This window comes from Dromaius novaehollandiae, chromosome 18 (assembly GCF_036370855.1).
Source record: "Dromaius novaehollandiae isolate bDroNov1 chromosome 18, bDroNov1.hap1, whole genome shotgun sequence".
In the NCBI taxonomy this organism is placed as follows: domain Eukaryota; kingdom Metazoa; phylum Chordata; class Aves; order Casuariiformes; family Dromaiidae; genus Dromaius; species Dromaius novaehollandiae.
Window position 1 is genome coordinate 7,375,775 of NC_088115.1, and position 27,261 is coordinate 7,403,035.

Consider the following 27,261-nt stretch of genomic DNA (forward strand, 5'->3'; position numbering starts at 1 on the left):
AGGAGGGCAACTTGCTTTTTAAACTGGTCACCCTTGGTTTAAAGCCTGAGGTCGAGAGGGCTGTTTGCAACCAGAGGCTTCGTGGCCTTTTGGGGCAGTGGGGATCAGCCATGTCCCTCATGAGAGGGAAACTGAGGCGCTGGGAGATGCCTCCTTAGCAGCAGTGGGTGCCTGGCATGGAGGAAAGGTCCTCCGTTTCCCTAGCAAGTTGAGGAATCCTGAAAAGCCAGTGTGTTTTTTTGCGCCTTGAAGAAAGAGGGAAAGAGAAGCTGTTGGATATTTTCTCAGCTTTGGTTGCATTAGAAGAAAAACAAAGTTTGTCAGCCGGAGTTATCCAAACTCACTGGGTTAGTGCTTTCAGAGAACATGCTTGCTCAAGGTCCCCTTGTCACTGGTCAGAGCTAGTGAGCATCAATATATTAGTAGCTATAAGAAATAAAGGTAACTAAACCATTGGGAACCTCCAGAATCCACTTTGGGATTTTGCATTAAGGTGTTTTGGTGATCCTTGCCCTTGTCAGCTTCCCCCAGAGTTACCGCTTGACAAATGCGCTTTAGCAGCCTGCGTACGGTGGTAAAAGCTTCCTGGGCTCGGGAAAGTGCAGGAGGAAGGGTGTTAAAGGATCTGCAAAGGGGCAGCATTTGGGAGTGAACCCCTTGGGTGGGAAGGATGGGAAGCACAGGCAGAAATGAAGAGGGAGCCTTAGACACCTTCCCCTGGAAGGCATTGAAGCAGAAAACCTGGGAGGGTGGCGTGAGACAGGAATGATACAGAGCATAGGTGCAAAAGGAACTTAACTGGCAAGAAAAAAAGTGACTGTATGCAGTTAATTAGCAGAAATCACATTTTAAGATTATTGAGCCTGTTAGTTCTGTAATATTCTTTAAAAACTAATTTGGGCATTTCTAGAAGCACCGTTAGCTTCTGTGAGCTATAGAGAGGAATGCGCTCGGCTCTCCTGCCTTGAGACAAAACCTGGTTTCTGGCTGGGACTGGAAAAACATTTCATCTAAAGCACTTGCAAGTAGCATCTTAGGGGAACCAGTAGCACTGGTTGCCACCTAAAGAGGATACTAGACCATATGAGGCTCTTCCTCCTCTCTTATGAAAATAGGTATTTCCAATATTATGCGAGAATGAAGATGTATTCCCAGCTACTCGCTGGGCCGTCAGGGAGTGAATATATTTCTTCAAAGGCTGATATTCATTGTGTAACACGTAACCAGCAAGGAATAGATTTTTGTCCATGATTAAACAGGGGGAGGGGAAAAAGATAGTGAGTCTGAATGTTGTAACAATGCAGGAGGAAGTAGGGCTCAAGAACCTCAATTCAGCAAAATAGAGAATTTTGAAACCTGCAGACAGTCCCTGCGCTAGATGTTTTTCCTGCTTTTGTGCTTCGCCTCAGCAGTGTGGTTGAGAACCTTGCAGAATCGAGATCGGAGAGGAAAGTTTTAAAAAAAAATAAGTTGGGGGGGAAGAAATAGGTTAACTAACATGAGGCTAATTAGAGGGACTTGCGTGGGGAAAGTGAGTGATGTGACTGCGTTTACGGGATGTGGCTGCTACCATGCTTTTGGTTAGTCTCCCATTGAACTGTCCCTGTGCCCCTCTCCTCTGACAGGGCCATTGCTGACCTGCAGGGACCTGGGGAGAGGATGAGTCTGAATGGCTCAGTGTGGGCAGATCAGCGCAGAAGAGGCTACAGTCCTTCCCGTGCAGGTAAGATGCTGTGTAACCTGGGATTGCAGCACTCTGATGTAGCTTTCACCGCTGGATATTATGATTTGCACATATGACTTTGCATTTCAAAGCCTGATTCTCCCCCTTGTCCCCTTTCAGATGAAAACTAGGAGTAATTGTACACATTGCAGGAAAAAATTCATTTTATTCCCAGAGGTGTAAATTAATTGATTCAGCCCAGGAAAAAGACCTGGACACTGTTACAGCCTGCTCCCTGAGGGCATCTGCTCAGTGTATGGGTCTGATCAAAAATGCAAATAAGATCTTAGGAGGAATGGGAGAGGATGGAAAGTATTAGGAAAATGTAATATTATCATGATACAAACTGGTAGTGCTACCTTCTCCGAGTACAACATAAAAAAATGATTTCTGCTCCCTCAAAAGGGTCTCACAATTCTGTTGGGAGGGCAGAGCAGAATGAAAATAGCGATGAGGGCTGTGGGAAACTCTTCTGAGGGCAGAATTAAAGGCAGCTTTTATATCACACTGGCTTGGTGCTCTGTAGCAGCCCCAGAGGAGGAGTTTTAAAGCCGTACCTCCATCAAAAAGGCTCTAGTGATGTTAGGTCACTCTGACCTATGTATTCATGGATAGTCGCTGCGTTCCTTCTTTCCTGGGTGGCTGTCTGAAGACTGCAGCCCTGTGTCAGGGCTCCCCTGGACAGCTGTCGGTGTCAAGAAGGTATTTATCCTTTTCCCTATCCTGGTCCACGACTTGCTGCTTGTGTTTCAGGTTTCTTTCCCTTCTTCTGAAGCTTCAAATTTAGTTGCTGTGACAGAGAAACCACACTAGTGTGTGTCCTGGCATTGCTCGCAGACTGTCTCCTGCTCGTGTGCTCTGGGTTAGGCTGCCTGCTAGATTTGGGGGTGACACTTTTTTTTTCTGTGCCGGTTTGACAGGGGACATGGGTGGGTTTTTGCTCTCCTCTGTAGTGCTGTACTTCTGGGCTGCTTCAAATCAGCAAGAACTTTCATTCAGTGGTTGCAGGACTCCGGTACATTCACGCTGCTGGAGATCGCTCTGTCAGCATGGTTTTGTCATGGCTTCTGGTCACTCCTGCAAGTCTTCAGTTTGCCAGAGGTGTATTGCGAAGTGTTCTGTGGCTTGTGGTGGGTGGTGCTATGAGGAAGAGATGGTCTTTGGGATGATCCACAGGCAATATGTAATTGTAGCTGCCTAAATTTTGTCTCACGGAACCAGTTATCTAGGCCACACCTGCAGGCAGCAGTAAGAGATGAGCAGCTCTGAGGGTGCTATGCTCTGGGAAGGTATGGGAGATGTGTGGCACGGCCTCTGCACGTGCCCCTCTTTGGGGGCAATAAGGCAACCTGGAGACCTGCAGTTGGCTCACTAGACTAGATGCCAAATGCAGAGAAGGCTTATATGAAATGAATGCCACCATGGCAGGGCTCCCTGCCGGTGCGGCAGATGGAGCTTGGTGAGCTATGGGACTTGGAAAACCAAGGGGTGAGAGCTGTGAGGGGAGGCCATCAGACCTGTGCTCAAAATGTACAGAAAGCCTCGACTTGCTACGGACTCTGAGAAATAAATCCTTTTGCCTCTCAATTTAAGCACCTGACTGCAGTGTACCCTTCTGATTTTAATATGTCTATGCCTCAGTTCCCCATCTGTACGAGGAGAATAATTCCATCCTTCCTTGCAGGGCTGTTGTAAGGCAAATTAATGTTTGCAAACCACTTGGATACTATGATAATAAATGCTGTGAAAGCCCAGGAGAAAATTAATAGCTCATTATTTAGAGCAGGACTTGAATAGTGTGCCATACACAGGACATGGAGCTACATATTGAATGATGAGGATAAAGAAAAATATTGAATAGCTGCTCATTAAGAGAGCACTATCCATCTGGTGCACAAAAGGAGGCTTTTTCCTGCGGAAAACTAGTGTGTGATAATATTGTTACAAAGTGTGTTGTGATGCATCTATGCAGGGGGACTGGATTTGGGTTACGTGTGCAGTCTGGATTCTGGTATTTCTCTACTTTCAAGTGCTTGACTCTGCAACCTGACTGCTCTTTTAACATTGGGTTTGGATTTTATATATAGCAGAGAGATAAAAATGCCAGTAGATGGCACTCAAGAATATGGAGCACCATTCCCGAGTGTGTGAGGCCAATGAAATGCGTTGTTATGTACCACAAATGGCTTCCTCTGCGCAGCTCTTCATATCGGCTTTTTCTTTTTCTGGCCTGCAAGTTTAGTGCACAGAGCAGAGGAAAAACAACTGTCTAAAGTAGCAGCAGTTTTTAGGTGGTCTTTGCTCTTCTCTGATGATCTCAATTTTGTTTTTACCCCATGGGTTTAATTTACTTAGTCTAAAAATCCTGGTCTGTGCCTTCCTCAGCTGACCCTTTTTTTTATGCTTTGCTTACAGCTTGTCTGTAAAATGAGATGAGAACTTAATTTGAAAGCTGAAGTTAATTGACCTAAATAAACTAAGAGCCTTCTGTTGGCTTTATGAAAAAAGCGATGTAACCCTAGCTCTCCTCCTTAAACAGTCTACGAAGCAGCATGGTTTTCCTGGTGCAGTTTCAAGCTGCTGCAGTTTACCAATAGTTACTTGTGGCGTAGTACTGTCTAGAGAGGATCAGGATGCTCATTTGGTGCAGACACAAGGATGCAGTACCAACCTGAACAAGCTTGGTTTAAGTAGGAAAAAACAAAATCAGAAACAGGCCTGGCTTCAGACCCCTGTACCTATACAGAAAGTGAGCCCCAGAGCTGCAGAAAAGTCTCCTCACTTAGGCTTTAATGCTCTAGTCAGCCACACAGCAGAGCCTTTTGCAGCTAGGTTTCCTCACTTAATGCGCCTTGTTGGCAGCTTGACAAAGGCAAGTTTAAAGCAGGGCTGTCACAAAAGCGAGAGACGTCTAGTCTGGAGAATACCTGCATTCCAGCTGAGGCAGGTGTTGCAAAAGCTACTAGTTTTTCTAATGCCCCTCAAACCTCACCTTGAAGATCAGGGATAACCTTCATGCTTGGCGATACTGTCTCCCTGCTCCCACCTTCCACGTCTGAGGATGCACCCTGGACTGTCCCATAGTGTGCTCTTTTGACCCTAGATGGTTGCAGATCTTTCCAGTTATGTCTCACTGGCTTGCTGTCTGAGCTGTGCTTTGAGAAGACCACCCCTGGTATACCTACCTAACTCTAATTACCCAATTAAACCATAGAGCACGTGTTCTTATACTGGTTTAGCTTGATTCAGTACTAGCCAAATTAGCTGAAAACAGAATGAGTAGGACTGTGTCCATACCCATATCTGTATAGTGATTTTTAAAAGTTTTTTGGTGCATTCGTGCTGTTTTTCTAATCTAGACAAGTCCTTGGGCTAAGCTGAAGGATGCTGTTCTGGCAACTGCAGAGAAGAGGATGAAAAGAAAAAGGGTCTAGCTTTAGCCCTTCAGTTAAGCTCTTTGAAAAGTGTTGACTGTGGAGCTGGGCTGCACGAGGAGCAGAGGCAACATGATCTAGGGGACCAGACACGCATGCGAGTTTGGTGACTTTGGTTTTCCTTTAGAGTCTGCTGGTAACCTGTCATATGAACTTTGTCAGACAGGGTTTAGCCACTTCCCTTCCCTGTGCTGCAGTTTTCCTCTTGTAAAATGGTTTTGGTGACAGACTGTTCCTTGTCAAGCCCTTGGAGCTCTGTAAATGCAATTTTCCTATTTTATACTTTTTTAGGTTATGTCATGGAGAGGCGGAATTCAAAATGAGAAGAGGGCCAGGTCACAAATTCAGATCCAAAATACAGGGATGCTTGGGTCTGAGATTTTTACTAATTTTTTTTTTCCTCCAGTAAAACCTCTGGTCTTTAGACAATTTGCAAGAATGAGAGGTCCAAGGGGAAGGCTACGATGCTGCATTGTTCATCGGGCTGGCGGGAAGAGCATCGCAGCTTCCCGCCTCTTCCAGTCTTACGGTGGGAGCCCTCTTGTGGCAAATGTTTAATATGCCTGAGATCTTCATAAAATACTTGCTTGGACATATGGTCAGAAAACATACATTGATTAAAAAGGTGTACATGTGTGTCTGGGAATAACCATTTCAACACCCTGTTGCTGTTTTAAGAGTCTTCCTCTAATGCAGTGCAACAGCAGCAAATGATGTTGCTTCCTTTTGGAGACGTTAAATACTGTAAAGAATTGACAGTGCACCTCTTCTAAACTTGGTGGGGAAAGAGATTTGAGGTGACCTCACTGGCAGTTTAATGCACGTTCAGGTCTCCAAAATCTGCATGGACAGGATCAGGAAGGGTCTGACCCTGTAGTGCACCCTGTGCTGCTTTTATAACCACCGTGATTATTGATTTGTGATCATACCTAGCATGGGCGAAGTGACATACTTTACCTCCTGGTCTCCTGAAAACTGGGGGCACCATTGGGAGCAGGGGGAGGAAAGGTACATGTGTGCTGGCAATCTGGGTGCACAGATGCCTTGCAAGGAATTACCTGTTGGTGTTGGAGCAAGGGAATATTGGGAACCTTCAAAATTGCTTCTGCTTCAGCTCTGGCTTGCACAATAAACACACCTGAAATATCTGTTTGCACAAGCCATCAGAGCAGGATGGGATCAAGGAGCTGGGCTGCCAGGACCTCTAGCCAGGTGACTGAGAATTATTTTAGTACTCTAGTTGGTGATGTTCTATTTATTTATTTCTCTTTTAAAAATATTGGGGAAGAAGGTGATGCCAGCAGAGGTAGTTTGGGACACACAGGTCAGCTCCAGGTTTTGTTCAAATGTAGTTCTGGGCTATTTTGTAGATGGGGACTGATGGCTGGAGGATGGGGAGCCTGGCTTGAGGTAAGATTTGCTTAATAAGCTTGTGACCTCAGTACAAGAGTCCGTCTGAATAATCAGGGTGAAGAAGGACAAGCAAAGGCCTCACAGGGTTTAAGAAATGATCAGTTGTGAGGCTTATCGGAGCCACTTGCAGTGTGGCCTGGAAACCTCATAGCAACCTCCTCTTGGGGGGCTCCTCAGGTCCCACAGGGGCTTTCCAGGAGAGCAAGAGAAAAGCCGGGCAATCTGTTGGCTGAACCTTGCCCAGGATCTGACCTTCTGGTGCATGAACTCTTCTCAGGTGTAAGTAACTCCTACCCAGGAGCTGGGAAGGGGAAGAAGGACAATTCCGTATTTCCTGCCGTTTTGGCCAAAAGTCTGTGACAGGTTCCTGTATGGATCTTATTTGTTAGCGAAGCTGACAAACCCCTTGGGGCTGCTGTTCTTTCGCAAGGAGCCGTTGTCTCCCCTTGTGCTTTCTGTTGTCAGTTGGGATGAGACCTTGATTGTGGCCCCCCTCTCCCCCGTCTGGTGTCTCTTCCCGGCTGGCTGATGGCTGCTTGTCTGTGCAAAGTGGAGATGACATCTGCATGGGGAGCTCTTTATTTCTTCCACATGTTATTGTAATGAGTGAAATAAAAACGAACAGCGTTAGGTAATGTCATCTGCTCAAAAAGCCGGGCTGCGACTTGGACCTGTTGCTGCAGAGAGATGGCCCTGCTATGGTAATTGAAATAATTAAAGCCCACTGTAACGGAGGGGAAATCACTGGCCGGGGAATGTCGTATTAGATAGTAGTAGAAAACAGATGTTTCCCACTACATTTATTCTCTAAGTGGAAGTATAACAGATGCAAAACAGCATTAAAATGGTATCAAGGCTGTAAATACAGCTTCTAATTACTGCACCAGGTAATGTCAATTGCAGCAATCCAGACTTCTCTGAAGGATGCTCTGCAGGCAGGCTGGCTTTATAAACGCTTTAAAAGATGTCAGTGCCGAACAAGTTGGGTTTTCAGAGAGCCTTGGTGTGATGGTATGGTGCCAAGGCTGCCTGCCACAGCATGTCCATGCTGCCCTTGCAGTGCCACGTGGCCCAGGTAAGTGGGACCCAGCCCCAGGGTCCTTACTGGCAAGGTCTTGATGCTGATGCAGTAGAACAAATGGGCAGAGATGCCAATAGCTCATGTCCCAGCTGGCAGGGTGGGCCAAGAGTGACGCAAGGATTTATTCCATGTGTGGTTTTGCTGCTGAGGCCTGGTATGGATGTGGTTAATAGTTCTAAATGCTGAGAATAACCAAGGAGATGAGAAGGGAGTATTAAATGTAGAGATTTGGGGTTGGGGAGAGGCAGGCAGGGGAAGCTGACTAGTATGGGAACAGCGTGAGCAGAAAGAGAAAGCAGGGAGAAGGAATGAAGAGCTACAAGAGACAGTGCGAGTGACAAGAAAGAGAAAATAACACTGAGGAGGGTGTCCCCAGCTGACCCCTTAGAAGTTACAGGATTTGCTATGGGACGAAGGGTTCAGGATCCTCTTGGCTGTGGCCATGCCTGAGCCACCTCCATGTTACGACAGCAACGGGCATCAGATGGAAATACCCCACCCTGGCTCTCTGCCAACCTCTCTGTTTCTGTCGGTCTGATTTGGGATTTATGCTCTTGCTTACCACAGAAGCAGCTCAGCACCTCTTATATGAAATGAATAGTGCCAGCACAGTTCCTAATGGATGTTCTGGAGTCCCCTCTCTCCAATTTGGGGCATACAAGTCTACAGCAGATTAGTTTGACTTCTATAATAGGAAGTGCAAAGGATGGGTTTTTTTATGATTTACTTTGGCAAAAGGGGTAGGAGAAGATACATTGTGTCAGGATTGCATCATATCTGAGGTAGAAAGGTCTTTTCAAAGAAAAAAAGCGGTTCCTAAAGATAGGGAGCCTGGGATCTGCTGAGGTCATAGTGATCCTTAACTCTTCAGGATGTCCTCATGGTTGTGGCATCTGCTGTGTCTCTGGGAGCCCCAGCTGTCAGGTGCTTTGTGGCTTTAGGTTGGATCTGCTGCGACTGCGGTGGGATCTGTCACGTACTCAAGTGTTAGCATCATTCAGCTGGGACTTGGGGCTAGAGTGGGCTTGTGGAGGGACCCCAACCATGGAACCAAAACATGACACAACTTGGTCTGGAGCATCAGCAAGGGCATGTTATACCCTGGAAAGGAGATGCTCATAATTTAGCACAGGCACGCAAATGTCTGTACTAACAACTTTCCTGCGCTGACCAACTGCTCTCCTGACAGCTGCTTGGTGTCTTCTGCACAGCTTTAGCGGGTTTGGGATGTCTCATGGAAAAATCTGGATTATAAAAGAGATATTTGGAGGCTGAGTTTATCATGAAGGAGAGGGAGAATTATGCTGCATTTCCTCCTCCCCACCTTTTTTTTTTTTTTTTCCTTTGTGCTCTGTTGCAGTATCTGCTGTTGATGGCTGCTGGGAATAATGTGTACGCACTGAAGTGAGAACCTTCAGAAAAGTAAAATATTACCCTGCAAGTGTGAAGATCAGTGGAGGGTTTTTACCTGCTCGGAGTTTATTTCAGCTGTTATTGTGTATTACAGATATTTCAGAGGCTGACATTCAGCTTTTCTTCATGCTCCAGAGCTCACCTGACCGCTCAACTGACTGCAGCCCTTCATGCAAAGCAGCGGAAGGTGCTGGCTGGCCCCTCGCCCGTCTGCAGGGTGCATGGGGAAGGGGTGGTTGCCTTTGGCAGCCCCGGGGGAGCTCGGGGTGCACGGCAGCAGGTCTGCACGGGGCTGTGCCATGTTGTGAAGCCCCGTGTAGCACCGCAGGGGCACTGGGCCGTAGCAGCCCGGGAGCCAGCGAGCAGTGGGAGCGTGTTGGTCATGTGCACGTGCTATGGGAGCTGCAGTGTAGTTACAGATCAGCACCCCCCTCTCCCCTTCCAATCAAATTATGAGGAGAGATCAGCAGAAAGGGCATTTAACTAATCAAACTGTGATTTCAAATTGATTATTGCAAATTGCAAACCATAACAGAATTCTCCTAATGGCAGTGATTTTAAATAAAATAATAATTTAAAAAAGCCTTTATTAGCTACTTTGCTAACCTGTCCTTAGCTGCTGGCTAGGATTGAGTGTACTTCACCTCCCTTGGAGCAGGGTGCTCTCCTTGGCTGGGTGACCTTGGGTTAGCCCCTAACCTGGCCGCTCCTCTCGGCAGTGCAGGAGCTGATGCTCAGCTCTCTGGCTGTTTTGGTCCCCGGTGGCATGCTGGCCTGGCATCGTCCCGCCGGCGGCACAGCGAGGCTGCCGTAATTGGCAGCCTTCCCATGGGGAGCGCCGGCTGGCTGCTTGCCGGCGTTGCTGGCGCTCAGCAATGTGGGCAGCAGCCCTGTGCACCTTCGCAGCCGTTTCCTTGGCAACCAAGTCATCCTGCCAGAAGTCTGCAATGTCAAAAAATAAAACAAGATGACACCACAGCTCCTCAGAAAACCAAACTCTCTTCTGCTTTCCCCCCCCACCCCAGACTGTTGGCCCCCTTCTTCCTAGCTCGAGCCCTGTGCTTTTGAAGCTGTCTGGGCATGCTTTTGTACAGGCAGAAGTGGAAAACATCTTACTTTGAAGGCTGTCTGCTGACATATTCAGTTCAGCTGGATGCTTGAGGGCTGCTAAACTGGCAAATGGCTTCTGTGTGCGCTGGGAACGTGTCCGCCATTGTAGATCAGGGACTTCAAAGGGCTTGGGCTGCCTGTGCTGGTGCCCCCACTGCGCGGCTGCGTGCAGGCGATGGGCAGCGTGGAGCGGGGTGCTCCAGCGCGATCCTTCCTCTGTGGGGCTGTGACCCTCAGAGGAGTTTCCCTCTGATTTTCTTCTCCTGGCAGCCATCTGGTTTGTCTGTTTGCCTTGGAAGTGCCATGGGGCAGAGGTGGTCAGCATCTGGCTGCTCCGGGTCCTGATTTTGGCACTGAGTGTGGATAACAGCGAGGTCTCCTGCTGTGCCCCCTCCATCCCCCAAGTGTGGCAAAGGGGTCAATCACTGCTTGAGCTTTTTGCTCCCCTCTGTCATCGTAGCCATCCCTGTGGGGCCTTTGTGCTACCTTCAGTAGTGTCTGTGGACCTGAGACCACCTCACCTGAAGGGCTTCAGCTGGAGGCTGGTCCTTTGCTGGAGAGCACACCAGCTGTGTGTTTTCTGGAGTTATATGGTCTTATTTTGTGGTTGTGCAATTAGTAACACCTTTCTGGAAGGTGTGTAAGACAGGTAGGTGTAATAGTGATCCACTGCTGATTTTCAGTGTAAAATTTACCCTGCTTATTGCCCATAACAATTGGTCCAGATTCCCTGCCCCCCCCCCCCAAGGCAACGGGTTGATCTCAATGAATGGATTTCTCACTTAACTTCCACGTCTCTCTACCTCTTCTTCCTTCCAGCAGGACCACTGCAGTTCTTGCCTGGGAACAATATTTTCATCCAAGCATGCTGATACAAAATCCAGAGCAGGCATTTTCAAGCCTGCGTGTCTACATTTCCTACTCTGTGATAGTTCTCTCATGCATGTGAGCTACTTGAGATTGGGGAAGGTAGCTCTGGAGACTGAGCATGGCTGATGATAAAGAATGAAATCATTTAAAGCTGTCTAGCTACTGAGAATATAGAGCTACTTTTTCAGAGTAAGGTTTAGGGTGGCCTTCCTGCTTTGAGCAATACAAAGTCAAGGCAGGAGGTTTGGATCCATATGATTGCTCATCAGCTTCTCACTGATAATGTTGAACTAGACTAGAAAGCTTAATAGATGGGCTAAAGAGCTCTGTACTGGAATCTGCCACCTTCAGGGCAAGACACTTGTGTGTGAACACTTAGAGATGCTCTTTATAGGTTAAACAGTAATGTTGAGGAGTCTTTCATTTCTTAGGCCATGCCATGCTGTCCCTTTTGTCTCTTAATAAAAAACTTCAGTCTGCAGGTCTGTTTGTCTGATGACTTTGACCAGCCCTAAATTATTTTTCTGAACTTCATGGATGATTCTTGCAGATTTTACAAGGTATTTTGCTCACATACTTGGTTGCCTAGTGAAGCAAGACACTATCAGGCCAGGGCCTTCTATATGATAAAAAGATCCCATCCCACTACTTGCTCATGGTGTACAAACCTAATTTCTAATCACCATGGGAAGGCCCTTCAAGGAGGTTTGCCTCCCCAACTTAGCATTACAGTAAAAAAAAAGACACAACTTCTCCTTTCCATGGGATGCATAGAGTAAAACCAGAAGTCTCCTCAGATGCACATGTGGAGTAAACCATGTGTTTGTCAAATGTATTCATCAAGCATGTTTGCTTAAAGCAGTTTTGCTATACACTGATATCTGCTTCTCCCAGCTTTTAGATCTAATTCACTCAACTAGTAGAGCTGTGTTTGAGAACGGAGGTCCTAGTTTCATTTGTCATTGATGCCTCTGTTTATATCTAATCTGCTTTATTAAGCCAGAAGCTCATAATCTTGAGTACTTGTGCCTATGTTGCCTGATATTCAAGCTAACCCATTGGGGTTGAATATAATCACCTCCTCTTTTGATTACCATAAACACTTGATAACCCAGCCATTTCTGGCTGTTGGAGAGGTCTTATCACTGTTCTCAGGGGAGCTTGTTCCTCTGGCTCAGGAATACCTATCTAATGTGAAGAAGATAATTTCTATGGTGAGGCTTATCCTGTTTGTGCAGGACAAGTCTTGGGACTATAGAATTACTGGGTAGGTACCGTTGTTTGTCTCTGTGCAAGGAAAATAATTTCTTAGATGGCAAAAACATTACTGCTGTCTTCATCTGCTTGTGCTGAGTGGCATTGGGAGGGCCGTGTTTTCCACTTTCCCAGGGTCCATTAGCAGTCCTAGAGGCTTAAAGGTCTCCTTCTCTTGTGTTCCCCCTTAACCAGGGAGGCAGAATGGCATCTCTTAAGGGAAGGCGAATGAACAAGTTTGCTGATCTGCCTCTAGTAATACATGTCCTGCTTCTAATTTTTACTTTAGAAAGACCGCAAGAGTCTTCCATTCATATCCCATCATGTGCGTTCCTTATGTGTCACATGGCTCATGAACTGTGCCCTGTGCTTTCCATGGGGCTTGTTAGAGAGCAAGAGGATGGACTTGCAAGGACTAGTCACTGCTGGGAGAATGGCTAATAGGATCGTCTTCCCTTGTCCCCCCACCCCCATTTTTTCCTCTTTTATGACAGGAGAAAGAAGGAAAAATAATGAAGGAAAGGAGAAAAAATGATGGAAAATCAGAAACTATAAATATAAACTTCTGTGGATGAGAGGGAAAGCATAGAAAATATTGAGGAAAAATTTGAGTGGTTTATTTTGACTACAGAAAGCTACAACCACCTTCCTGGTATTGAATGTCTTACTTTTTCTGTTTTTCTACCAGCTCCATTAAAACCTCAATAATATACAGAAGTCTATTAAAGATTTTTTTAAGATGAAGCCAAGTTTGGTCATTATCGCTAAATGGCTCTTTGGTGGGCTGTATAAAAAGAGTGAATGGTCTCACTGTGGTTCTTAGTGAAAACATGGCCAAATTGCAAAACCAAAATTTCTGCTGGCCCTACATTAGGGCTAACAGGTGCAGCAGAGGCTGAGGGTGAATTTTTGACTTTTCCAATGGCCAAGCTAACACCCCATTTTCAAGACTAGTTCTGCCCTAAGCACTAAGGAGAAGTAGCAGCTCTGGATTCCTTTCCTGGGGTGATTTTTCCAATTTAAACTTCAGAGGCCCTTAGGGGAGCTTGCATTGCTGCTGCTTTTGCTGCTCCTGCAGAGCACTCCTGGGAGTAGGAGTCCGGAGGCTTTCATCTGTGCTTAAGTCAGACTATAACTATATTTTTTTAAACCTGCCCATCTCTTCTATGAATACAGAAAGGATGATGAACACGGTGTTTCTGGCAGTCTTTTGTCTTATGCCTCTCAGGACTCTCTCACCTGTAAAGTACTTCAAGTACTAAAGTCTTCCCTTCATTTGGGCTCTGTCAGCAGGACTCCCACATGGCAAGGGAGGACCTATGGCTGAACCTGAGGAATCCTTAACTGCACTCTGTGGGATCTTGATGCAAAGCCTGTTTGTCTTTCTATGGATTGAGGAGACTCAAAACGGGTATAGAGGATTGACCGGCTCTCAGGAAGATTTTTTACAATGTTGTACCAGACCAACTCCTCCCTTGCTCTGCCTATTAAGAAAACAGGGGAGCCAAATTTAGACTTGAAAACGATGCCCGCTCTATGGGATAACAGCAAAGCCAACTCTATCCGTTGGAAGTGGACAACAGGGGCACTAAAAGAAGAGATTTGCTGGACTCTGGCAGGTTATCACTCATTTTTCCTTGGTCTGTTTCTAAGCAGATATTGTCTGTGCTGAGGAAAACCAAAGAGATGAGCAGTGTCCTCAGCTGAGGTTAGTATAGGTGCCTCTTGCAGGCTCTAATTTGTCTGTCTAGTGGATTTTGGCTCAAAATGTCCTACTGTTCAAGGAAAGACAGGTCTCCTGACACTGGGTCTCACCATCTTAACACAGCCCAGGGCTGCTCCAGTCCATTAGAGGCTTAGTGGAGAAGGGAAATTAAAAACTTCTTCAGTTGATGTCTAGGAGAACCATCCATCTTTGAATCAAAGGCAGCCAAATTCCTGATATTAGAGGCCTTTGCTCTCAGAAGGATTTTGGCATCAGGTCAGTAACTGAGGGGCGTCATGTAGCAAAGTGCTTCTGGCTTAAGCCAAGCTTGGCTTCGTGTGTGAGGAACCCTGGGGAAATGAGGGTGCATGTGGGGGGGCTCTGCAGACCTCTCTGCTGTCCCAGCTGCTGCCAGTGGCACTGCAAGTCAGCTGTCTAGCATTGCAGGCAGACTTTGTTTTGTAAACATCTGGGACCTCTGTGATCTGAAATCATTATCTAATGTGGTATCTGGCCCTTTTCAGAAAGAAGTCAAGAGGGGTAAAATCCAGGGGGGATCTCTTAGGGATTTTTGTTCAAGCCCGTAAGTCAACAAGCCCTCTGACTGTCTCACAGAGTGCTTTAGAAATGCAGTCTCTCAGCTGAGGCGTGTTGCTGTATTCAGGTCATGTCAGACACAGCCACTGTTCTTCTGGATCGTCACTCTGATGGACTCTAGAGGGGTCATTGCTTGTGTCTTCATGGAGAGGAAAGCTGTCCAGGCCTTGTGCTAATGGTTATTGTAGTGCCTTGGATGTTGTGGCTGACTTGATTTCTTTCCTTGCTGCCTAAAGAAGGAAGCGCAAATCTTTCTAATGCTCCTCCCGTTACCTTTTAACAGTAACTGGCTGATACCAAGTATAACCTAAACCTGCTAGGATGTTGGTTGCCTGCATAACCTGAGCCTATCTGCCAGTCCTTATAAAATGCCTGAATAAGTATCCTTGTAAATTTGAGGAACACAAGTAGCTCTGTGTGCTTGCTGCTGACTGGATGTAATAGCAGTGTGTACTTTCAGACTAGATGGCTTTATCTGTTTGCAGAAGTAGTCGTCCATTGTAAACAAAGGAATCAAACTTGAAGCTTGATCTGTGTGGGAACTTTCCTAGCTTTTTAAGCTACTGCTCATAAAGTTTTGAGGAATACATCATGGTCCAGAGAATTACTGATTTTCCATATTATGCAGTAAGTCAACAGAATAAGTTCCTAAGTTCCTAACTGGCTAACTTGTTCAGAAAGTGTCTTTCAAGAAGTGAGTGTGCTTTCTTTGTACTTTTCATATATACAGTTTTAGTTACTTGTGGATGGAGAGAGGAAATTTGACCATATAGTGTCTGACTAAAAAATAAAAGGTTGTATTTGTCCATTCCCAGAAGAGAACTGGAAGCTTTATACTGCATATTGAATTGTAAACACAAAATCCAATAGAGTTACTAGAAGTAATTTTCTGAGCATATTTTGTGCTGAAAAGCAAGTCTGAATATGACTTGCTGTTCTAAGTAGCTAGTTTGTTGTGTGTTGTAATCAGTTCTACCCTGGCAGGGATAAAAGTGGCTAGATCTGTGTCATAACCTTGAAAATAGTAGGAAGAAAACGTCTCTATAATCAGACAAAAGACTTTTCAAAAAAATACTCATGTCCAAAGCTAATTTGAACATTAGATCTGAAAGATCTTAGAGCTTTTTAGATGTTATACTCCTGTTTGGACACCTGGGCTGTTTAACTACCTGTTTGTTATTTGGCTGAATTAAACACTGCAGCATACGCTAGCGTATACAAGAGCTTAGTAATACAATCAGGCACTAATGCATTCGTTTTCTACTTGACTGCTCATTCATTGAGATGTTAGTACATAGCAAGAATATGATCAGGGTGACTGAAAGACGCGCTAATCAATTCATAAAGAATAATCTGAAAATACAGATGTCGGAGGGAGATTGCCCCAGCATGGAATGAATACACCAGGACAGAAGGAGAAAAGCTGGAGGAGACCTTAGCAAGGTGGAGTGTTCAGCCTTGGGCTGAGATGCCACCATCTCGTTTTCCCAGGAGAGCTTGGGCAGAGCTTATAGGAGCCAACAGAAAGCAGTTTTGGGCTGATCAGAAGAAAAGGAGGACCAGGTTTATAGCATAGCCACACGCATGGAGGCCGCTGCCTGGCAGTCTTCGAAGTTCCCTTTGGGAGCTCCCAAGCTGAACGCCCTTGGGCTCTGACAGCCTTCGTATTGGCAGCTTTCACGTGCTGTGTCAAGGCAGGCTTGTCCAGTGCATGGTGCACGAAGCAAATGGAAACCCTTCCCGGGTTCCCTTGGAGCAGGGCAGCTTTCCCCCAGAGGCACACCTGAGATTCTGGGGATACACATGCGCAGCATGATGAGATCCGAGTTATAAACTGGGTATATCTGGAGCAGCCTTCTGCTGCATACAAAACCCAGTGACCTTTGAAGATGCAGAGATCTTTGAGAGGGCTGTACTCCAGCATTAGCAAGGGGAAGACTGGGTGGGTCCTTAAGGACAGCCGTTCCCTTCTGTTTGCCTTTCCACATCCCAGGCCCTGCCAGGAACTTGACATCTTTTTGTTCTGGTTCTGAGCAGCTCCCCCTTACTGGTTTTATTTTAACTTCTCTCCTGGGAGTTAATTGTTACAGACAGTTCTGCGTAATCCTTCTGACTGCAAATAGGAAAGCTGAGCTGAGGTATGGAACCGTGGCCGGAATCCATTTTAAGCCAGAGCATGCTTCAGAATTGCATTAAAATGCTTGTACAGCTATGTGTGCAGGTGTGTATACGTCTGTGAATCTCGAATGAGAGCAGTAGTTTTGAAAGCCACTTTTTCTACTCCTGTATCAACTTTTGTCCAACTATCTGAAAATGCTATAGCGGTAGGAGCTGAGTATTGTCCTTTGCTTCCACTTTTCTGTAGAAGACATGGAGACCCATAAGAAGTAAGTATTTTCCTGGAGGTTGCTTACCTGTGTGCTATGTCTCATAAAGAAGTCCGTACTTCTGTCCCTGCACTAAACACTTGAATACAGTGCCACTAAATGCTGGCTGGTTCTCGTAGGACCCTCCTGCTCTCCTAAGTGGGAATGCAAGATTTACTGTAAGGCTGGATAGATTATTTGCCATGCAAATTTTTGTCCTTCTGCTTTGTATACCTTAGATATCCTTTCCCCATCCAGCTAACTTATTAATACTGATGATGTATGTTTTCTTACACTCGAACTAGGAAATGTTCCTTTTCTTTTCTTTTTGGCACAGCACCCTGTTACCTTTCTGGTTCATACGGACAAGAATATCACCTGAGTTGCTCTGATTTAAAAGTAGACATGACTGGAACCATTTGCATTCTTAAGTCTTGGCATGTCCTGGATTTCTTGGGTTCAAGCAAGATCAGGACTGCTGCTTTACAGACAACTCCGAATTTCTTCAAAATAGCAGCGATGCCTTCCGATCTATTGCTTCAGTTCCAGAGAAGGGATGTGGCAATGCATGGCCTTCTGCCTTTGTTTCAAAATAAAATAAAAGTCAGTCTGGGAATGGGTCTTTGGATGTCTTGGAGCAGTTCAGTGGTCCTGTCGTGTGGAATGATTCCCACTGGCAGAGATCGGTGTGTGTGATGGTGAGGTGATTAGCGTGTCTTTGATTAACTCCAAAGTGGGGTGTGCATGTGTGATGAGCACACCCTGCCTCTCTCCTTGTGAGGTGTGCACGCAATAGTGTACACGTCGCAGTCCTGGCTTGCTTTTCCAGAAGACTCAGTGTTGTGTGATAGGATTATTCACTCTGAGAGTGAATAGGGGAGTTGCAAGGTTTGCAAGGAAAAAGAAAAGCATCCACCTTCCTATGTTATGCTTCTTCCATATTAAAACTAAAGATATGTAAGTAAATTCTTAGAAGACTGAAACTGGAGCAGATGCTCGACAGGAGTATGTTGTCCTGCAGAAATGCAGGCTGCATGGGTGAGGAGATACAAGGGCTCAAATGGGAGAGTTCAGAGAGAGAGAGAGATTTAGTAAAGATATGGAAAGTTTGTCTTGAGCTGCATGTGTGTTTGTGTGTGCCTGTACGCATGCGCATCTCCATGTGTGGGATTTTTCTTCCCCTTTCTTTTCACCGCCCAGCGTTCTTTATTGTCTCTCGCAGGTAGATCACTCATTGCTATAAATTTTCTTATCTCCAGTGCTTTTCCAATTATGGATAACAACAGGAAAGCAGTCATTGGTTTCTAAAAGGTCATCAAGATATAGGGCCCGATTGGGAAGGGGATGACTTATGGAGTTAGCTTGTATAAATCTGGGGAAGTTTTATGCACAAGTCAGGCACAAAATGTAAGTGAGATTCATAAAAAATGGGGAGATTTACATCAGCTTCAGTTAGTAGAAATCAGAATGGTTATGAAAATTTCCCCTTTTCTCTATGCCTGTATATGCAGAGAATAAGCTTTTAATTGTATTTTTCGAGTACTTGCAGTGCTGGGGAAGGGACTGGCCTGACAGTGATGGACCTTTGCTTGTCTGGAGGACTTGTACAGTGTGAAGCGGTGGTAAATACAGGCTTTGCTCGCACCTTGCCCTGCCAGTGACCTAGAGGAGACCTCTGACTCACTGTCTGAGTGCCGCCAGTGACAGGTAGGGGTGAGGGCTGGGACAGAGCTGCTTGTCTGGTGACATCAGGGTTAGTGCCACCAGATCTCTTTGCACCCTGAGGTCACTGTGGGCTGGTGGTGCTGCAAGCACTGGATTTCTGCCGTGTTTGCACAGAGACACAAGGCGCCCCAGGTCGCTGCTGGAGATCCCTGGTTCTGCACTGCCTGCCGCTGGCTGTGCCTGCTGTCAGCGAATGGAGTGTGTTGGAAAGCAGCGAAGGCTGCAATTGTGGAAGCTGGTGAGCAGCCTACAGGTTGCTTCTGAGCCAGGATATGGCCAGCGGTTTCAATCCGAAGGATTGCTTGGCCTTATCTCATGTGGTGAAATTGTCAGTCAGCATCTGTAACACTGCCATGTCCTGGTCTGTCCCACAGCATCCGGAGCCCTCAGGCTCCCCTCTGCTTCCCTACACTGTCCATATACCTCTTCTTGGGCTTCCCTTCCAGTTGCATGGATCCAAAGGAGAGCAAAGCATTGACACTGTACTGGAAGATCTCATGCATGTTTTGGGTTTCCAACCCATAAAACTGTGTTCTGTGTCAAATACAATGAGTAACTGGAAATGTTGGTGTCCTAGAAGCAGGGCATGGGCATGCAGGGCCTCTGGGCAGGCTTTATGAGGTCTGCCAGCCTGGCCAGACTGGGCAGCTGTGGCACGTGGGATAAAGACAAGGCAGAAACATCAGCTTTCAGGGCAGGGCTGTTTTCTCTTTCTAGACCCGCAGTTGCCCTCTTTTAAAATAAAAACTCCATGTAGATACAGTTTTCAATGCACTCGACATGGCAAATGGCTGAGAGCTTGCCTGGCTCAACTGCCAGATATATGCATTTCTGACCATGCTGCCTCTTCACACCCAGCCGTGATGCACACCACAGCAGATCTGCCCTCTAAACCCGCTCCAAAACATGATTCAGAATCAGTACAGAGGTGTCTGGCAGCAAAAAAGGTGCTGGGGGCTGCCATGAGCTACTTAACCTTCTGACTAATGCACGAAGTCATTTCTGTCACAGCTGTCTGAACAATACATTTGCCAATTAAGTTAATTCAATCAAATCCCTTGTATCCAGCAGAAAGGGCAGAGCAAATCCAGGTGAGGGAGAGAGAACAGAGCCTAAATTCTCCTGTATGTCACAGAAGAGGAGAACAAAGGATATGTGTGTGTGTGTGTGCGCGTGTGTATAAATATTTATGAATAATTGCGCTGCGGAGTCACAGAATAATTGACAACTAGAAATCCAGTTCTCAAGATGTGTCCTCTGTACCTGTGCAGTGACTGAGTGACTCAGAATTGGTGGCTGCTGTGTTAAGGGCTTTACTCCCAATTCATGGGTTCAAATGTAAAAAGAAAGCGGCCACAAGAAGCCTGTTGGCCTATGTGAGGTTCAGTGAAAGGTTCGCCTCCCTGGAGGTGCCACAGTCACTATCCCTCACCCTCAGCTCAGGGATATGAAGTCTCTCTTTACTTGCTGACTTCCCAAACCAAAAACACGTGGCGTTCCCAGCACCCGCCTCCAACGAACCAGCTCAGGGTGGATCTCCACAATGCACTTCTCTTATAAGAGATACTTGCTTGTATCTCTTATATTGGCAGGGCTTATGTTCCTGCCCATTTCCACTGAGAACTAATCTAAAATGCTCAATTCCTAGTCTGGTAAACTACTTTTCTTTCTCTTGCCCTTTATTCACACTGCTGGGTGTAACTAACCCAAGACTTGTTGGAAACCTCCAGAGAGTGTGCTTCAGCTTTGTGCCACAACATAAAGATGCCATTACGTTTCTTGACATAAGTGCAATGCTATAAAGTTTTCTCCACCTACTTAAAGTTGTTGTGTAAGCAGATTGTTGCAGCAAAAGTGTGTGTTGTGGCAAGATAACATATAACTTGCCTGATGAATGGCAGTAATATCTGCTTCAACCAGATGACAGTCTAGGAAGCCATATGCTTTGGACAAGGCCTGCGACCCCCCAGCACCTTTTGTATTATCATCTATCTCATGATACAGTGTAAGCAAACCCTTGGAAAATGGCCGTGTTAGACATCTGTGCTGTGAAATGCAGGCCATGCTGCACCTTTCTGTCACAGAAGTGGCAGCATTACCTGTGAGAAGTCAAAACGTTTTTACCTTTAGCTTATGAAGCATCCTTTGCACATTCTTTCCCCTGAGTCGCCTTCTGTACTTGTATTGCCATAATTGAATTTGAACTAAGTGTGCACTTTCCTTCTCCTCAAAGAGTGTTTTTTGATGCAAACTGGCATGCTGTAGCCTGTATGTGATAAATGGTTTCCTTTTAGCTACCACCTACATTGCCTCTGGACTGAGGACCCATCCCCATGGAGTGAAGTTGCTGCATCTTCTCTTATTTCTTCTCTATTGCTAAGCATGCTTTTACTGATGAAGGGTCTGACACAACTTGCCTGTGATCAGGCTGGCTCAGGCTGGGAGTGTGGCTTTCCATTTGGGTTTCCTGCGTAGCCTGCAAGAATTCAGCTCCTAGAGCTGCATCTGCACGATATCTTTTCACTTGACACATTGGGGTTAGAGATGATGATATGCTAGATAGAGATATGCTCTATCGACAATGACTGCAGGGCATCCTTGCTTAGGGTGAGGCTCACCAAGACTTCTGGATGTGACTGCAAAATACTTTGTGTTTTAAGGCTGCAGATAACTTGCAGGTTAGGGTCCATGAACTGAAATAGTCACAAGACTGAAATAGTGGGCATCTGCGCAGCCCTTTGCAGCGCTAGGCCCTGTTGCAATTGGGCAGGAAAAAGCCAAACCACATTCTTCTTTCTTGACCTGTTCAACCCAGCTGGGGCAGCCGAAGGTCTGCCTAAATGAGGAGATGATATAGCCCTACCGCAGCAAAGGTTAATCAATCAGGGGGCTGCCTACTTGCTGGTGCACCGGTGATTAAATTGTGCTTTGCCACGTTATGCTGCAATTTGGCTTGCTACCCATCTATCTTGCCACTTTATATGTATCAGTAGCCACGTGGAGGTCACGGCCAAATCCAGGAGATCCCAGCTCATGTAAATTATCCTCCTTATCCCCCACTCTTTTAAGAGCTTGTAAGAGTGCTTATAGCTGCTGCATCCCCTGTTCGACATGGGGGCTCACATGACGTCTAGGCTGACACTAGCTCTCTCTGGTGACAGGAGAAAGAGAGAAATTCCTGTTGTCAGTTCCTTTTTTTTGCCTTTTTTTTTTTCTTTTGCCCTGTCGGCAGGACAAAGAATGGCAACTGAGTGAATGTGCTGGTTTCCAGATTGACACAGAGAGAATACGACCGCTCGTAATCACTGCCTACAAGCATTTATCACTTCTGCAGATTATAAAGTGGGGAGCAGGTGTCTGACCTGCAATGACAAAAACATGGAGTGGTGGTAGGGAGAAAGGAAATAGATAAGATGTCATATTTCAGCACAATTTTTCTCTCTTTAATGTTCTCCTAGATTATGGGAAACAATCATGGGATGTGGAACACTGATGTTTTATGGAGTCAGTAGAGTTTAAGGTTTAAGGTGCGGAAAAAAAAGGTGATGTTGCATTCTGTATATTATGGGGCATTTATAGGACACATTAAGTTTTTTAATTATTTATTTACTTGAGGCAAGAAAGACAAATGCGATTCTGTATCCAAGTACTTCTATCTAACGGAAATTAAAAGCAACACAGTCCTCTTGAACTTGGCCTCCACTTAGGGCAGAAACTGGCACAGAAATCCTTCTTAAATTACAGAGCTGTGTGTGCCTCAAAGGAGATTTTAGGAATTAGTAGGCAAAAATCTTTCCTTCTCATCTTATACATTTTCTGCATTTGCCTATCTCTACTTTTCTCAACTACTAGGAGAAGTGCCATTAAAAAAAAAAAAGGAAAGAAAAGATACACACGCACGCACGCGCAACTTTGTTGTGGTATCTTCTGCTCCTTCTTGTAAGTACACTCCTCTGTGTGACCCATGAATATTGCTTCAAATTTGATTTCAGTTTTTCATTGATTAACGTATTTCAAGATGGAAGCTGAAAGCAGCTATAACTTCCCTGATCTGTAGTCGTGGGTCTGAAACTTCATCTCTCCTTTTAATAATAACAATTCTACTCTGAACTGTAGTCATGCTTTCATCTGAAGATGACAAATGTCATACAGGTTTAAGGATCACAACATCCTAGGACTGATGAAGGCTAACTGTGAAATTAAGATCCAGTTCATAAATACTGCAAAACTCAGAGCAATTTGTATTTGAAACCTTGTTATAGAGCCATTATTGGGATAAACAGGTGGGAAAGAAGGAACTGAGAGGCAAGGATCTTGCAGAATTAAATACACATTAAATATTATCAGATCCAGGAACAACACAAATCCCGTTATGTTCAGGTTCTCTGCTCTATCTGCTCGTCAATGCTCCATTTGTTAAAGCAGCAGACAGACACTTTGTTTCCTCTTTCAAATACTCTTTAATGTTGAAGAAACTTGATAGAAACTGGAAAGTATTCCCTCCACAACCTAGCAGTTGAAGATGAACATCTATGTGAAGGCTTTAAGACCTGGCATGTCTCACGGACTGATATGCAGGTAATATCCAGGTAATACATGTGATAATGAATCCTCTGCAAAGAGTATTACTGCCATGGCTTAGTACATACACAGCATCATCCTGGGCAGGAAGAGCTGGTTATAGCTCAGCCTGACAGATGTTATGCTGTCTGGCTAAGGGAAATGCTCACTGGAGATGCTGAAAACATGACAAGCTTTGTGTTGCCGGGAGACGCAACATAGTCAATTCAGAAGAATTTTGGATTTGTTGCTCCTGTTGAGCACTAAGATAACAGCTTCTGAAAGCAATGTATTCTTTCCTCGTTAGTTGATTTGGAGGCTGTTAACTAATGCTAGTGATGATCTGGGGCTGGAGGTCACAGAGCACATACAACGGCTTTCCTTCTCTTTGTTAAATGGGAACAAACCAGATTTTTCTTCTCCGCAAATTTCCAAGCAGCAAGGACTCTGTGCACCAGTCACACATCTCATCTGTTGTCCTCTCACCGATATTTCCAGTGTTAGAGGACAGTGCCTAGATCTCCATAAGAACATGATCTCCTTCCTTGCTTGCTCTGCTCCGTGCATCCTTCCCATGTGAAGGCATTCCCCATGTGAGGTGCCAGGGGAAGCTACACGAGTGAGAGGACAAGAACCATCTCAAAGAGGGAGGCAGTCATAGGGCACTGGATGTTTTCACTGAGCAATGCACAAGGATGCAGAAGAAGAATCCAGTAGGCCCCTAGGAACAAGTTAGAGATAAGGAAGAGGAAAGAAAGGAGAGCTGGATATGGGAAAGAAATCCTGAACTGCACGGATGTCTATGGGGTTGTCTATGCGTGCACCTGAAGAATTTCTCTCCAGCGGAAGTAGAGACAACTTGTGCACATCAGCACAGCCCATCTAGCAGCTGGTTGGGCCTTGTTGTACTGTATTGTGCTTTGGTGCCGCAAGATCACGAGATGATCTCTCCATGTTCAGATCAACCTCCAAAGCAGAGCTCCAGATCCTTAAAGGCCAATCCACCAATGACAATGGGGAAAGAAGAATCTAGAAAGGCACCTCTTTTCATCCTTGCTGATGTGTTCCTTGACAGAAATGCTGTAAGAGGCATTTCATATTGTGGTACCAAAAATAAATAAAAATAAGAATAACATTTTGGAGATAGTGGTGGCAAAATTAAGATTTTGGCTTGTCTCTATCTATAACAGCCTTCTGGCTAGTAATCTGAACAGAAATAATAATTTGAAAGGGATGATAATTAAATTAAACAGGCAACCAAATGAGAGGAATAAGACTTTTGATGAAGGAGGGTGGCTGGGGAAAAGTAGAGGAGGTGGCGGGGAAAAGAAGCACATCTCTTTAAATTGTCAGTCTCTCTGGGCAAGGTTGCTGCAGACATAATGAGTGTCCTAGTGAATTATCTCCCACTTTTATTGTCTGTTGCTACCATGGAAAGATGGGGAGGTGGGGAAACTAACTTTTTTTTTTTTTTGAATTTGGACAGACTTAAAGAAGTGGCATCAAATTTGAAGGGCACCCAATCAATCTGTTGTCCTAGCTGCATGAAATTGTATTTCCCTGCCACTTCATATCTTATTTGCAGCAGCTGGGCTGTAAGTCATTGGTGATAACATTCTTTATTATGCAGCCGTGTTTATGAACTGTGCCTGGAAAGAGATGATAGAAATATGCAGCAATATGCAAAGGGGGGGATGTTGGGGGGAGGGGGAATAAATGCTAGTTGCTAGGGCAACCGTGGGGCTATTTTGGGCATCAAATTTTGCAGATGATGAAAAGCATTTTCATGTGATGGTTGGTCTCTCTGGGAAGAGAAGGGGAGAGAGGGCACACAATAAACTGGGAAGATAATATTCAAGAAGGTGGTCATTTAATTTTTTCATATATAAATACATATATAGTTTCAGCTGTATTGAAAATGCATTAAAACCAAAGGAGTTAGTACATCCTTCTGAAGGGGAAGGAGAGGTGTTTTAAATAACTAAATAGGAAATGGCATGCGGGTAATTCGGGAGTCTTTACTACATCACTTGGTACAGTTTAAATCTAGCTAGTACTTTCAGAAAGTGCTGTGTGAATCATGCTGGTGTCTGCAGTTACCCCTATTTGCACCTGGTCTGTCTCACAATAGATATCTAACAACTCTTATTCCCCCAGAAGACTGTCTCCATCTATATCAGAGCAGCTGTTGGGCCAATTAATCCACAACCCTGTGTGCCACAGGTTAAGAAAACAAGTAACTGAAGGCTGGCCTTGACTCTTGCAAGGATCAGAGGAACCTCAACTTATTTTTTCTCCTAACTTGATACCCATCAGAGTGCTCAGATTCATAAAAATAAAAAAAGGGGGGAGAAGGGGGAATTGTAGTCATCACTCCTTGTCCAGGCTTGGTGCTGCTGGTCTAGTGCAGGGTGGTACACCCAGGCCAGAGTGTGGGCAGAGCTGGGGACACTTAGGACCAGGATCTAGGTAGGGCAGCTGGTAAGCGTGGACCACTTGCTCTTAGCCAAATTTGTAATTTTAAGTGCCAGCTCCCAGTTCACAACTTGGCACTGCTTTGAGCCAAATGTCAAACTGAAGGGAGATGTCAGGGGCTAAGGACTCTTTTGCAGAATGAGGAAAAGTTTGGCCTGTAACAGGACCACACTGGAGAGGAAGGCCAGTTCCTAGCCGAGGGAAGCAGGTGGTGTGAGGGCTGTGATTGCCTCGATTTGCACCAGCTGAGACTGGGCTGGGTTCTCCTGGGCCAACAGCTATGGTTAGGCTGAGAGGGATTGCAAATGGCAGCCACAGGCAGTGTCCTGCTTGCATCTGCAGGGCTCTTGCACTAGTGGAGGGGGAAGTAGGCAGGTGAAGGAGCAAGCAGGGGCTTTGGTGTGCAGGAAAGGTGGAGCAGGAGTGTTAGCAGGTAAGTGGTCTTCTAGGTCACTGGTCTTCGAGGTCACTTGGCTTCTGACCTCCCTCAGTGCAAAGTTTGCCTAGGCTCTAGTTCTACTGTAGTGATGCTTCTTGTAATTTGATTTTACTGAAATTGCATTGAATGCAAAGAAGGAAAAGCTTCTGACTGTTGTTCCCAGCCTCTTGATTTCTGCTATCGCTCTAGCCGTTCCTAAAGTCCTTGGACCTCTAAATATATTGGTGTATTAAGCCAGTTAAAATGAACTGTGTGTGTTTTTGGCAAGAAATACATCTCACGTACAATATAACGTGACTCTCTTATTGCTCTAAAGCTGTGTTTTTAATTAAGTAGTTATCAGTGGTGGTGGTGAAATTCTTATTCAATAATTAAATCAAGGTAGTTTAATGAGTAATTGTAAAGTGAATTGTTGAGACCATCAGGCTGCTGTTGAGACAGTCTGTTTTCTTTCAGGAAACTAATCCAAGTGATGCATGATGCTAAGAAAATAGTAGACCATTGAATTAGATAATGGGCATTCATCTTGGTAGGCTTTCTTTTTTAGGGCTGCTTCTTTCTAATTCTACCTTCTCATCTTTCAGTTGTCTTCTCCAGAAACAAATGTTGATGACTTCACTTTGCATGTTCTCCTTCCCTTAATCTGCTGTGCTGGGTAATTCAGCACTGAAGGCTGAAAAGGGAGCGTGTGATAATTTGGTTACTAAACAATGTAAGCACAGACCTGATTTTACTACTTTCAGCATGCAGTTGGCTATGCTGCAAGGTTCAGACTGGTCTGTGTGTGTAGCAGGTCTTTCTGGTCTGGATTTCCAAGCTTTTAGCAGAGCCAGATGTGAGCCAGCCCTGCCTCTCTCAGCCCAGCATTGAATTCAGAGCTTTTGTTGCTTGTGTGTTAATCTGGTATTTAAGTTGCCTCACTTTACAGGCAGCAACTCTCTTGTTGTTAAGTCTTCCAAATATAAACGGTCAATGGATGTCTTCAGTCTTATTAAACCTTATTCTAGCAGAGCAGAAGGGAATCCATTGCACAAATCCTGAGCCCGGGCAGGTGCCTCGTGCTGTCGTCTGTACTGACTGGCTGCAAAATAGATGT

General features: G+C 45.4%; 1 protein-coding gene across 3 annotated transcripts in view; it reads left to right on the forward strand.

Moving 5' to 3' along the window:
- Nucleotides 1–1,631: 1,631 nt before the first annotated feature.
- The window catches only part of TNRC6C (trinucleotide repeat containing adaptor 6C), a 348,388-nt gene continuing 322,758 nt past the window's right edge, over nucleotides 1,632–27,261 (forward strand). For all 3 annotated transcript variants that reach the window (XM_064522528.1, XM_064522530.1, XM_064522529.1), the window contains exon 1: nucleotides 1,632–1,723. In XM_064522528.1, coding sequence (XP_064378598.1) covers nucleotides 1,670–1,723 — 54 coding nt within the window. In that variant the 5' untranslated portion in view covers nucleotides 1,632–1,669. The remainder of the gene's footprint in view (nucleotides 1,724–27,261) is intronic.